At 36.6% G+C, this 12,348-nt stretch overlaps 1 protein-coding gene, 1 long non-coding RNA gene and 9 other non-coding genes across 19 annotated transcripts; all 11 read left to right on the top strand.

Moving 5' to 3' along the window:
- The first annotated feature begins 212 nt into the window (after positions 1 to 212).
- On the top strand, positions 213 to 4,887 carry LOC143702491 (uncharacterized). 9 transcript variants are annotated; one of them, XR_013190456.1, is made up of 17 exons: positions 213 to 299; positions 569 to 614; positions 1,013 to 1,072; positions 1,288 to 1,345; positions 1,572 to 1,629; positions 1,841 to 1,900; positions 2,115 to 2,172; positions 2,399 to 2,456; positions 2,689 to 2,748; positions 2,964 to 3,023; positions 3,250 to 3,307; positions 3,515 to 3,574; positions 3,791 to 3,848; positions 4,066 to 4,108; positions 4,190 to 4,255; positions 4,434 to 4,494; positions 4,674 to 4,887. It is a non-coding gene; the product is annotated as an uncharacterized LOC143702491 (long non-coding RNA). The 9 variants fall into 9 exon arrangements; XR_013190451.1 differs by having other exon boundaries at positions 213 to 614; XR_013190457.1 differs by lacking the exon at positions 569 to 614 and having other exon boundaries at positions 215 to 299.
- LOC143702673 (small nucleolar RNA SNORD52) lies at positions 879 to 945 on the top strand. Its single transcript, XR_013190499.1, has one exon. It is a non-coding gene; the product is annotated as a small nucleolar RNA SNORD52 (small nucleolar RNA).
- LOC143702678 (small nucleolar RNA SNORD52) lies at positions 1,436 to 1,502 on the top strand. The gene has a single exon (XR_013190504.1). It is a non-coding gene; the product is annotated as a small nucleolar RNA SNORD52 (small nucleolar RNA).
- LOC143702674 (small nucleolar RNA SNORD52) lies at positions 1,708 to 1,774 on the top strand. The gene has a single exon (XR_013190500.1). It is a non-coding gene; the product is annotated as a small nucleolar RNA SNORD52 (small nucleolar RNA).
- Positions 2,263 to 2,329, top strand: LOC143702679 (small nucleolar RNA SNORD52). Its single transcript, XR_013190505.1, has one exon. It is a non-coding gene; the product is annotated as a small nucleolar RNA SNORD52 (small nucleolar RNA).
- On the top strand, positions 2,556 to 2,622 carry LOC143702675 (small nucleolar RNA SNORD52). Its single transcript, XR_013190501.1, has one exon. It is a non-coding gene; the product is annotated as a small nucleolar RNA SNORD52 (small nucleolar RNA).
- LOC143702680 (small nucleolar RNA SNORD52) lies at positions 3,114 to 3,180 on the top strand. The gene has a single exon (XR_013190506.1). It is a non-coding gene; the product is annotated as a small nucleolar RNA SNORD52 (small nucleolar RNA).
- LOC143702676 (small nucleolar RNA SNORD52) lies at positions 3,382 to 3,448 on the top strand. Its single transcript, XR_013190502.1, has one exon. It is a non-coding gene; the product is annotated as a small nucleolar RNA SNORD52 (small nucleolar RNA).
- Positions 3,655 to 3,721, top strand: LOC143702677 (small nucleolar RNA SNORD52). Its single transcript, XR_013190503.1, has one exon. It is a non-coding gene; the product is annotated as a small nucleolar RNA SNORD52 (small nucleolar RNA).
- LOC143702672 (small nucleolar RNA SNORD52) lies at positions 4,300 to 4,366 on the top strand. The gene has a single exon (XR_013190498.1). It is a non-coding gene; the product is annotated as a small nucleolar RNA SNORD52 (small nucleolar RNA).
- Positions 4,888 to 5,737: 850 nt separating the features above from the next.
- Positions 5,738 to 11,726, top strand: cunh6orf47 (chromosome unknown C6orf47 homolog). The gene is made up of 2 exons (XM_077196417.1): positions 5,738 to 7,969; positions 10,223 to 11,726. Exon 1 carries the CDS (start codon positions 6,991 to 6,993, stop codon positions 7,939 to 7,941), a length of 951 nt encoding a protein of 316 aa, XP_077052532.1. The 5' UTR covers positions 5,738 to 6,990; the 3' UTR covers positions 7,942 to 7,969; positions 10,223 to 11,726.
- Positions 11,727 to 12,348: the final 622 nt, after the last annotated feature.

Consider the following 12,348-nt stretch of genomic DNA (forward strand, 5'->3'; position numbering starts at 1 on the left):
ACAGATAATTAAAAAAAAGAGAGAATTCCATCTCTCAATTAAAATGAAAAAGTCATAAAAAACTGCATGCATAATATCTTTTATTTGAAGATTGTAAAATAAAAAGACGATGAATAATAAGAAGAAATATGTTTTAAGTTTCATCCACGAAAATGTGCTCATATTTTCATTCAGGCAGATATTTTGCTACCCTGCCTGCAGCATCATTAGGACCCTGTTAAATTTCCTTGCGTGGACGTTGCGCGATCCTTGTCATTCTGCGGATGTTGGTTGGTTGCAGTCTGGTTGCATGATTAAAGGTAGCAATTAACGGACTTTGTTTTTGTCCTAAATACGAAGAACAGTTTAGTGTCATTAGTTTAAATTCGTTGTGGAACGCCGACAGACCTTGCGTTAACGCTAACCAAAGACCTGCAAAAAGATTTGGCGCTTATGGCCTCGCCCTCGTGGTTGCAGATAACGTTAACGTTAGATACCTAGTCCATAGACCAGCTTTATCAAATATGACTTGATAACCTTATGTTCATTGTTTGTAAATGTTTACTTATCCTGAAAATTGTCGTGTTAGAGATCCAAATTGCAAAGAAATGGACCGAAGTTGCAAGAATTTCGCTGTGAGTATATTATGAGACCGCATATTCATTTGGAAAGTCCGTGAAAGAGTTAAGAGAAAAGCAATGTAAAAATAAATAGTAATCATAATAATTATAAAAATGTTACCAACTAAAATTAATAATTTAATACATTAATCTAATGGTAGAAAATAATTTTGGTGTTTTATACATATAAATTTAAATTTGCCTTTTTAATTGTAGGATAATCATATTGGGGGTCCGTAGCATCTAAAAGATCGAAATCTCCTGTTGTCCATTATTGCATGTAATGATGAATCATTAGACTAGAGTCTCTGATTTACCCATGAAGCTCTTTATAGTGTACTGAACACATGCAGTACTGTTTGTGATTGATTTTAAAGTGACTTGGATGTTCCTAAATGTAAAATATTTTGCAGGTTGGATGGGAGAAACCGATGTTGCCAGGTTAGCTGATCTCAACCGTTTACATCCAATGGGTAAGAAATATTTTATGCCAGTGAAAACCTCTAACAATTGGTCTTTCCTTTTAAAGGAAAGCATATTGTCCATTATTGCATGTAATGATGAATCATTAGACTAGAGTCTCTGATTTACCCATGAAGCTCTTTATAGTGCACTGAACGCATGCAGTACAGCTTGTTATTGAATAGAAGTGTCTTGAATGTTCCTAAATGTTAAATCTTTTTTTTAGTTTGGATGGGAGAAACCGATGTTGGCAGGTAGCTGATGTTAAGTTACCCAACCAATGGGTAAGGAATTAGTTTATGCCAATGAGAACCTCTAACAATTAATCTTTCTTTTCAAAGGAAAGCATATTGTCCCTAATGCTCATTATTGCATGTAATGATGAGTCAATAGACTAGAGTCTCTGATTTACCCATGAAGCTCTTTATAGTGCACTGAACACATGCAGTACTGTTTGTGATTGAGTAAAAGTGACTTGGATGTTCCTAAATGTCTAAATGACTTTCACAGGTTGGATGAGTGAAACCGACATTGCCACCTAGCTGATGCAACCATTTACATCCAATGGGTAAGAAATAGTTTTTCAATGAAAACCTCTAACAATAAGTCTTTCTTTTCAAATGAAAGCATATTGTCCATTATTGCATGTAATGATGAATCATTAGACTAGAGTCTCTGATTTACCCATGAAGCTCTTTATAGTGTACTGAACACATGCAGTACTGTTTGTGATTGATTTAAAGTGACTTGGATGTTCCTAAATGTAAAACATTTTGCAGGTTGGATGGGAGAAACCGATGTTGCCAGGTTAGCTGATGTCAACCGTTTACATCCAATGGGTAAGAAATATTTTATGCCAGTGAAAACCTCTAACAATTGGTCTTTCCTTTTAAAGGAAAGCATATTGTCCATTATTGCATGTAATGATGAATCATTAGACTAGAGTCTCTGATTTACCCATGAAGCTCTTTATAGTGCACTGAACGCATGCAGTACAGCTTGTTATTGAATAGAAGTGTTTTGAATGTTCCTAAATGTTAAATCTTTTTTTAGTTTGGATGGGAGAAACCGATGTTGGCAGGTAGCTGATGTTAAGTTACCCAACCAATGGGTAAGGACTAAGTTTATGCCAATGAGAACCTCTAACAATTAATCTTTCTTTTCAAAGGAAAGCATATTGTCCCTAATGCTCATCATTGCATGTAATGATGAGTCAATAGACTAGAGTCTCTGATTTACCCATGAAGCTCTTTATAGTGCACTGAACACATGCAGTACTGTTTGTGATTGAGTAAAAGTGACTTGGATGTTCCTAAATGTCTAAATGACTTTCACAGGTTGGATGAGTGAAACCGACATTGCCACCTAGCTGATGCAACCATTTACATCCAATGGGTAAGAAATAGTTTTTCAATGAAAACCTCTAACAATAAGTCTTTTCAAATCTTGTCCATTATTGTCCAATATATTGAAAGCATATTGTCCATTATTGCATGTAATGATGAATCATTAGACTAGAGTCTCTGATTTACCCATGAAGCTCTTTATAGTGTACTGAACACATGCAGTACTGTTTGTGATTGATTTAAAGTGACTTGGATGTTCCTAAATGTAAAACATTTTGCAGGTTGGATGGGAGAAACCGATGTTGCCAGGTTACCTGATGTCAACCGTTTACATCAAATGGGTAAGAAATAGTTTATGCCAGTGAAAACCTCTAACAATTGGTCTTTCCTTTTAAAGGAAAGCATATTGTCCATTATTGCATGTAATGATGAATCATTAGACTAGAGTCTCTGATTTACCCATGAAGCTCTTTATAGTGCACTGAACGCATGCTGTACAGCTTGTTATTGAATAGAAGTGTCTTGAATGTTCCTAAATGCTAAATCTTTTTTTTAGTTTGGATGGGAGAAATCGATGTTGGCAGGTAGCTGATGTCAACAGTTACCCAACCAATGGGTAAGGAATAAGTTTATGCCAATGAGAACCTCTAACAATTAATCTTTCTTTTCAAAGGAAAGCATATTGTCCCTAATGTTTATTATTGCATGTAATGATGAGTCAATAGACTAGAGTCTCTGATTTACCCATGAAGCTCTTTATAGTGCACTGAACACATGCAGTACTGTTTGTGATTGAGTAAAAGTGACTTGGATGTTCCTAAATGTCTAAATGACTTTGACAGGTTGGATGAGTGAAACCGACATTGCCACCTAGCTGATGCAACCATTTACATCCAATGGGTAAGAAATAGTTTTTCAATGAAAACCTCTAACAATAAGTCTTTTCAAATGAAAGCATATTGTCCATTATTGCATGTAATGATGAATCATTAGACTAGAGTCTCTGATTTACCCATGAAGCTCTTTATAGTGTACTGAACACATGCAGTACTGTTTGTGATTGATTTAAAGTGACTTGGATGTTCCTAAATGTAAAACATTTTGCAGGTTGGATGGGAGAAACCGATGTTGCCAGGTTAGCTGATGTCAACCGTTTACATCAAATGGGTAAGAAATAGTTTATGCCCGTGAAAACCTCTAACAATAAGTCTTTCTTTTCAAAGGAAAGCATATCGTCCATTATTGCATGTAATGATGAATCATTAGACTAGAGTCTCTGATTTACCCATGAAGCTCTTTATAGTGCACTGAACACATGCAGTACTGTTTGTGATTGAGTAAAAGTGACTTGGATGTTCCTAAATGTCTAAATGACTTTCACAGGTTGGATTAGTGAAACCGACATTGCCACCTAGCTGATGCAACCATTTACATCTAATGGGTAAGAAATAGTTTGTCAATGAAAACCTCTAACAATTAATCTCTGTCAAAGGAAAACCATTGCTCTAATGGTCCATTATTGCATATAATGAACCATTAGACTAGAGTCTCTGATTTACACATGAAGCTCTTTATAGTGCACTGAACACATGCAGTAAAACTTATGATTGAATAGAAGTGGCTTGAACGTCACTAAATGTCTTAACTTATTTTTACAGGTTGGATCCCAACAGGATGGTTCATGTCAACAGTAGACGACCAGTAAGAAAGAACTTATTTCTTATTCCCATGACTTTGCAAGTGTGGCCCATGATGAGCTCTTACAATTTTTCTATTTTCTAGGTTTTCAATGAAGGATTTGAAGCCAATGTAGAAGTTAAAATGTCTTGAGCCAATGATTCTATAAAGGTTGGTGGTGTTATCCTAACAGTGCTGATCTTTTATCAGTTATGTGCAATGATGATTCAATTGACTAGAGTCTCTGATGACAACATGAAGCTCTTTACATTTCTCTGAGCACAGCTTTTGATTATAAACCTGTATTTGTAATGAAGAACTCTTAATTCACATTGGCTTTTTCTTTTAGGTTGATGTAATGCCAGAATAATGTGCCAAAGATGGATATATGCATGTGAATGTGCAGACCCGTAAGTACTGGTCCAGTAAACATATCTTTGTTTGTAGCTTGTGTTAATGATGAATGCGTAGTTCGGTTCCACTGAAAGTCAATGAAGTAACTTTCTCGCGGCGCACTGAAACACTGATAGACAACTGATACACTTTATATTGTTTTTCTAATCTAATACACTTTTTGTTTTCTTTGAAGGACAGAAGTTAGTCGTGGGAGAAGAGTTGTGGCTGGTCTGCAGGACAATGTCAAGTTTCTCTGTTGTATTGTCTATCAGTTTAAACAATTGTTTCATTGCTATTGTTTTTCCAAGGACAGTTTGAGTAGTAACTGCTTGTCTTTCACTTTCCATTTCTTTGTAAACTGCACTTTCTAAATTGAGTTTTACATTAAAATAAAAATCACAATTACAGCTTTTTATTTATTTGCATGTCCATCTTTGTGCATGTAATTCTATGCCTCACCTTATTCATTTTGCTGGATAGTGGGTCAAAAGTAGTTTGATAGTCATTTTAATTGTACATTAGCATTCATACCATGTAGCTAATTTACACCCTATAGCAACACCTTGTGATTTATATTAAGATAATTTTGCAATGGGTCAAACCTTTCAAGTGTGAATTTGGTTATTTATGAAATATCTGATGTGCTGTCAGATTTTTTAAAAGCTATGAGATATCAATAATTTGTATAGAGGTCTTTTGAAGTATTCAGGCACATCACACAATTGTGGATTTGATTAACTCCGCATGTAACCCCATTCTGCTGTTTGATCGGGATCACAAGACTTTTATTGTGAAAACGTGGTTTCTGTTAGTTGTGGTGTTCATGTGGGATTCGCTCTCACTACATATGTATTTTTTGCGACTAGTGTACTTTGTGACGACATAAACGCGCACGCTTTAGAAATCAGTATGCTTTAACAGTTATACGGTCTGTCATACATCTCCAAAGTGAAGGTCAGTGATGACAATGTAACCGCTTTTGTTCTTCACGTACTAATGCGTAACGACGCCATATTTGTGAAAGAATCTTTCTTTTGAGTCGGATCTTTTCATTGAATCTTGAAACTCGCTGTTTGACCCGAGAACAGCCTTAAAGAGAATGGTTAAATTCTTAAATTGAGCTACACACATATACACAAACACACACACATATATATATATATATATATATATATATATATATATATATATATATATATATATATATATATATATATATATATATATGCGTATTTCTTACTATATGAAGTAAAAGTAGAATGATACTCCGGATTCGAAAAGGCATATTAATAATAGCATACTTCTCTACCTGTCATTGTACACTTTAAATAGTTGGGCCTCTGAAAAAAAAGCTTTTATTTCTGTATTGTTGCTTTGGGTAAAACCGTCTCCTAATTGCATAAATGTAAAAGTAATAGTATGCTATTCCACAAAATCAGCCCTTAATGTCTAATTCGTAACGAAAGAATCGTAATGAACAGCAATACATGCCAATATATGGTTTTATTGAGACGTTTTTGAACAAAAATCTCACGAGGATTCTTTTATTAAAACCAGTTCCTTCATATGAACCATTTGAAAGAATCGATTCGCGGGAATGAGTCATTCACACCATTACTAGTCCATTAACCAGCTCGTGCAGTCAGTTTTTATTGCATTTCTTTTTTCGTTGTCTCATTAAAAACGCCCGAAATCTTTTGGAATAACGTCGGACTGTATTTTCGCATTCTGTCGATTATTTATTTGTTTAAACATTTATATTTGAGCATGTTTGTGCAGGGCGGTAGTGAACAGGAATGTGAAGCTGGCATCGATAAGTGATCTGAACTGTTTTTGCAACTGAAGCAGCAGCGACTGTGATGTACTGAAGATTTAACTGTCAGTTGTTATTATTGTACATCAAAGATTTGACGTCGGAGGTATGTTTGATTATCCGGTCGATAGTGTTTCGCCGTTCGAAATCGACACAGTTTAGCGTTTAAAGTTTTGTTTAAAGAGTCGATCGGCTTGTTTAGACATGCTCACCGACGCCGTTTCGCCCGAGGAAAATACTTGTAACCTTAGAGCAACAAATGTATGAAACCCTACTGCCACAGTGATTATTTTTTGTTTTTATTATTAATATTAATCAAATATTAAATTCTCTTCCTGTCATCGAGTAATTTGCAAGGGTGTGGTCCGTAAGTTATGTTCTGGTTCATTTGCTCTAATACAAACACGCCTTAATACAGGTCTGTTGAGGTGTCGTTGTTTAGATGCCGTGTACGTGTGGCAGTTTAAAACTTTACATATTGTCTTAAAGAGACACTAACAGTGGTTTTTGACTTTTTAATAGAGATGCCATAAGATTAGGAGTACCTGTTCACATTATTGCTTTATACTATAGTTAATTACAATTTAATTAACAATTAATTAAAGATATTAGCATTTTCACACAGTGACACTTTATTCATGTTATAGTTTTTTTTTTAAATTGTCCCCTTTGTGCATTATAAAGTAATAGTGCGGACATGACAGCAGTTGTGGGGCGAGTTTGGGGGTGGGTCAGTCCAGCAAATCTATACTCGTCCTGGGGCAGTAAGACCAAACCAGAGAAACCATTAACAATGGACAGTCGGATTGAAAGCAGATGGGGTTTCTGGGGACTTACTGCTTTGGTTTGGAGGGGCGAGAACACCAAAAAAGACCAAAAGACACTCACTGAGGAATTCTGGGAGACCGAAGAGAGTTTTAAGCCTTTGGAAGTAGAAGAGCTTCGGGCGATGGGGCCTGAAGTTGAGCCTGAGAAAGCAGCGGCCCAAAGCTCCTCACGCTGGTGGAGGAGAATGCTTCCATCCAGATTCTTCTTTTGGCCACGGTGGCCTACGTCCACCGGGCTCCGCCAGCAGAAATGTGCTGGGTGGAATGAAGGTACATGGGACTGTGATGAAGTCGACGGGGAATCAGACTACGGGACACCCCCGCCATCCCCCACGCCGCTGTCTAAGCAGCCATCAGCAGCATTCCGCTTCTTCTCTCGCTCGTGGACTGGGGAAATTGTGCCTGAGCACTACAACATTTGCTTTAATTTCCTCCGACACCTCTTTGATTTGTTCGTGGTGGGCTTCCTGACTACTGTATCCCCTCCAACCAAGATAATTTTGGATGTGCTGGGGGTGCAGGGGGCCCTGAAGCTGTGGCTCCATGGGATGGCCATGTTTCTGGTGGCATCTGTCGGGATGGCTGGACTGCTGTGGGCGGTACAGGAGTACCTACTGCAGTTTGCTTTGATCTATGGTATCGTGCAAGCCCTGGTCATCTCTGTCAGTGTACGGCAGAATGAGGCTTTGGCAGAGGGGGATGATGTGAAAAGTAACGATGAGGTCAAAGAGGGTGAGGAGGAACAGGACGAGATATGGGAGCAGAATAAGCCACAGCAGACCACTGACGAAAGCAAAACGGGAGTTAATCAGAGGAGTTGAAGACCTAGGAAAAGTGAGGTAAAACTGGGTAAGTAGTTGTTTTTGCCCATGAAATTGCCCATGTTGTTTCTCGATTTGCTTTCCTTTTATCTAATTCTGCATTTTATGAATCTATCCACTTTTACTAATCACAAACCTGCAACATAAGTATTAAACTTTGGTGCATAACGCATCCTGCAGCATTTATGCTATGCCTCAAAATATACTTGTTAAGGAGAGGTGTGGTGTTACTCTCTAAACCAGGGATTTGTAAAACATTTTTGTAAGCTAAACATCTTTGTCTAAAATATTAAATTAAAAGGCAGTTAAAAAGTAAATATTTCAAAAACACATTTGCATGTTCACAGTTCTCTGACTTCGGTTAACTGTCACGTGACGGTTAATTGTCACGGCACGCCATGTCATATTATGTGATGAAAAACCTGTGACATTCTGAATTATGCGCAACACTATCAACGGCAAAATTAATCTGCAGTGGTCAAGTTGTACAAGTCACAGTAGCTCTTTGAAAATTCTCAGTTTGCAAGTTGTTATTAGGAGTTCTACGAGGACATTCACTTTTTTTATAAGTCAAAATATCGTAATTACTGTAAATCCGGCATGGTGTGAATGCACCTTTTCCTCCCATATAATTAACCCTAGCAACCGCATCGCAATGTGCTAAAACCCACTAAGGACACTTTAGTAGTTGCTTGGCAAAACACTGGCAACCAACCACAACACCATGTATTGTACTCATATTTTTAACAGAACATCCAGTTATGAATTACAGTTTGATTTTTAGAAATAGTCCTAACATTTGCTGTGGGGGTTGCGGTTTATATTTTTCAACCAGAGAAAAACAAGCGTGACATTTTCATATAGCTGTGAAACCAGCTTGCGGTTTTAAGCCTTACATCATTCCCTGCTGATATGATCTCTGGTAGAGGAGGACAATCTTTGAAAATGCATGATCCCAGACAAAAACTGTTTATGGGGGTGTAAATGACAATTTCTGTTATGAAACTTTAAATGGCAGGCTAATGGGTCCTTAACGCAAGCTGATGATATTCAAAGCATTAACTACTTGGCACAAGGTGATTGGTTCATGTCGCATCTGCACCCAATGTGCTTGCTTCTCAAAATTTAAATGGCTGGTTAGAATTCACTATAGCAGTTTGCAGCAAGCTCAAGAGTTCATCTGAAGCCCTCCATCTTCCCCAGCTCCACCTGTATAGATCTGCTATGGGTAATTTATATATATATATATATATATATAATATTTTTTTATATTTTTGCAGTAGTATTTTTGCAATTTGTGCAGTAGCAGCATGTCTTAATGCTGTAACAAGGTTCAAGATGTAAGGAAGGAAGGAGTTGGGACCCGGCGAACATTCCAAAGATTTTCATAAAATAATAATAATACTAATACATAAAAGGAAAAGTAAAGACTGCAGTCCCTCACCATCGACTGCCACCTCACATAATAAAACAAAACATCAAATAAAATAGTCCAGGCCTGGTCCTCTCTCGATCTTCACCATCGTCGCCCCCCTTTTTAGGCTTCCGCTCCTCCGTGAAAAACACAAGACTGGTGCGTCATCAGCAATCACGCCACCGGCCTCGTCCTGCTCGCCACAGTTCCTCTGCAGCGGTAGCAGTAATAATATACGACAGCAGTAATCAACAACAACAGCATAGCATATCTTTTTCGCCAAGACCAAATACATTAACATTGTCATATCAATTACCATGATAAACTCTTCTGATAGTTGTCATGATAGATATGATAAATTGTCATTGTCTTAATAATAATAATTTTTAACTTTTTTAATTGATGTATAGCTATGTTTTGACCTCTTTGGCTATAAGGGATAGTTCCCCCAAAAACCGCCTCATCATTGAATCACCTTCATGTTATTTCAAACCCGAATGACTTTCTGTGTGAGTTTCACACAAAAAGAAAATATGAAGCCTGTGCTATTTTTTCTTTGCCATGCAATTGCAATGAATGTGTATGCAAAATAACCTTTCAAAAAGCATCAAGTATCATGAAAGTAGTCTATACAACTCATTTTATATATCTAAAGTATTCTGAAGTCATACGATAACTTTGCAACAGACAGACCAAAATTTAAAGCGATATTCCCTCCGGCATAGCTCAACATCAGGGTAAATTATGGCAGGATTTTCATTTTTGAATTAACTGTTCCTTTCAAGTTAAGTAGAACACACAAACATCAGGCTATTCTCATATTGCATAATGCAACTGTCATTTACCATGTGTCTGTTTCTGCCACAGGTTGCTGAAATGCTGATAGTCCAGTACCATGATCTCTCAGTGAAGATTTAGCCACTTCAACACCGACCACCCACAACTTCCACCAACTTGAGCGATTGAAGAGCACCCTAAATATACCAGCACCCCTATTTTTCTCCACCAATAGATTTTTTTTCCTCACTTTAAAATCTACTTTTAGTTTTCCCAAAAACAATTTTGACATAGCACACCAGCAGTAGAAGTGAATGAGTAAAACACTAGAATCTACAGCCATAGCGATATACAACAAACAACATCTGCCACAAGACAGCCTGCACAGGAAGTCATCTACAAACCCGAAGAACCAGCAATGATTGATTGTCAGGGAATTTCACTGAGACTTTAAGTGGAATATTGCATGATTCTGAAGGCTCATCCAGTGAATCGACTAGTTGTTTGTACCGAAACATTCATTTCATATGGTGATCAACACTTTTACAACTCCAGCTGTATGTAATGCAAATCTGCATGTGTCACTTTATTCGTAGCTCGATGTTGCCTCTAACGGAGTCTCTGGACTGTTCATTTCTGTAATGTGCTCTTCCGTGTAATGTATTGAGTTCATTATTTTTTATTCAGCCCATTAGTCCACTCACAGACAATCTTGGTGAACTGTTTGAGTGCAATTGTAAAGGAATTGGATGCAAAATTTAAAACTTAAAAACATCTTTTACATACAGCAAACCTGCGCACTACATTAATCTGTTCTTTTATTATTTTCATTCATTCTAAGACTTAATTCATTAGAACCACTGTGTTTGACATATATTTATGTATGCTTCATTACAGCATTAACTGCATGTCTTTATTGATTTCAAATGTATTGTCGTTCTTATTTGCTTCATTTATATTTCAGTTGATTATCATATTTTTTGTGCCTCACGGGATCTGGCACTTTGGCCAGTTCACAGGGAATTATGGGTAATGAAATAGAAGTAATTTTGCACAACTGCATACTGAAAGATTAATATCTAATGCTTTGTTGCACAAAAGTGTCTCTCGCTTGTAACAATAGCTTTCTCCTCCTGAATGTGTTCCACAAATAGCATTTTATCTATGCATGATACTATAGAACAATGAAAAACTTGTGAAATGCTTTTCTTATGTTGACTTTTTTTGTTCATGGTACTGGCTCATCAATTTATTGGTCGTTATTGTCAGTTATTTAAGCATTAAAATGTCGCGCTGAATTTGTTGGTTCACTGCAACCTTGAGCAATGGGAGAATATGCGTAACCTTTGAAGGTTCTTTAAAATGTGTGTTTTTTGTTATGTTTTTAAGTTCCGAGTCCATTGAAGTGTGTGCCACTGCTGAAACCAGACGGCTGTGAATAGAAATGTCTGCTGTAGAGTGAAATGGATTACAGCTCAAGGATAGATGTATCTAGGTTGTGGGACAGAGAGATCTACATTTACAGCTCTTAAGTGCTGCACACCAAGTCTTTAATAGTCCTTACAGCTCAAATAAACCTTTTCCCACATTTCAAGTCTGGAGTATGTCTATGGTGACTTTCTTCAATAAACTGACATAGATTATATTCCCTTATATTTCTAATATTATTATGTTTATTATATTAAATTATGTGTGTGAGGGAGAGAGGGAAGAGATAAGGAAGTGCCAGTACAAAATTACAGTATTATAAATTAATTACAGTATAAATACAGTAAAAAAACCCATCTGCTGTGATTAGCAGAAATAAACCCTAAAAATACGGTAGCAACATTCTAGGGTTTATGGATTTACCTTATTTTGAATTCATTATCCAAATGAGCACCTCAGTTCCAACTACTAATCTACAGCGGTGTTATTTTAGTATAATTTTACGCTATTTATTTTGAATTAATGCTTTCATTTCAATTAGTTTTCATTTGTGCAATGTTTTTTTAAACCATTAGTTTTAGTTAATAACAACAATGATCCACAGCTCCATTCAATGCTGCTAATGTATATTAATATTATGATTGACATTTTACACAAGACAGCTCTAATCTGTTTTACCAAAGCTTCTGAGATCTATTAATAATGCATCAACTGAAACATTACATAAATGTACATATAAGAACTGAACAGAATCAGGACGGGAGTCAAACAGTGACGACACATTCAAG

The sequence above is a fragment of the Siphateles boraxobius genome, unplaced genomic scaffold (assembly GCF_051911475.1).
Source record: "Siphateles boraxobius isolate OS27281-9 unplaced genomic scaffold, OSU_SipBor_1 35, whole genome shotgun sequence".
Taxonomy (NCBI): Eukaryota; Metazoa; Chordata; class Actinopteri; order Cypriniformes; family Leuciscidae; genus Siphateles; species Siphateles boraxobius.

What these genes read in the sequence shown, in the direction of transcription:
- cunh6orf47 (XM_077196417.1), top strand. Translation starts at nt 6,991, where the DNA reads ATGACAGCAGTTGTGGGGCGAGTTTGGGGGTGGGTCAGTCCAGCAAAT.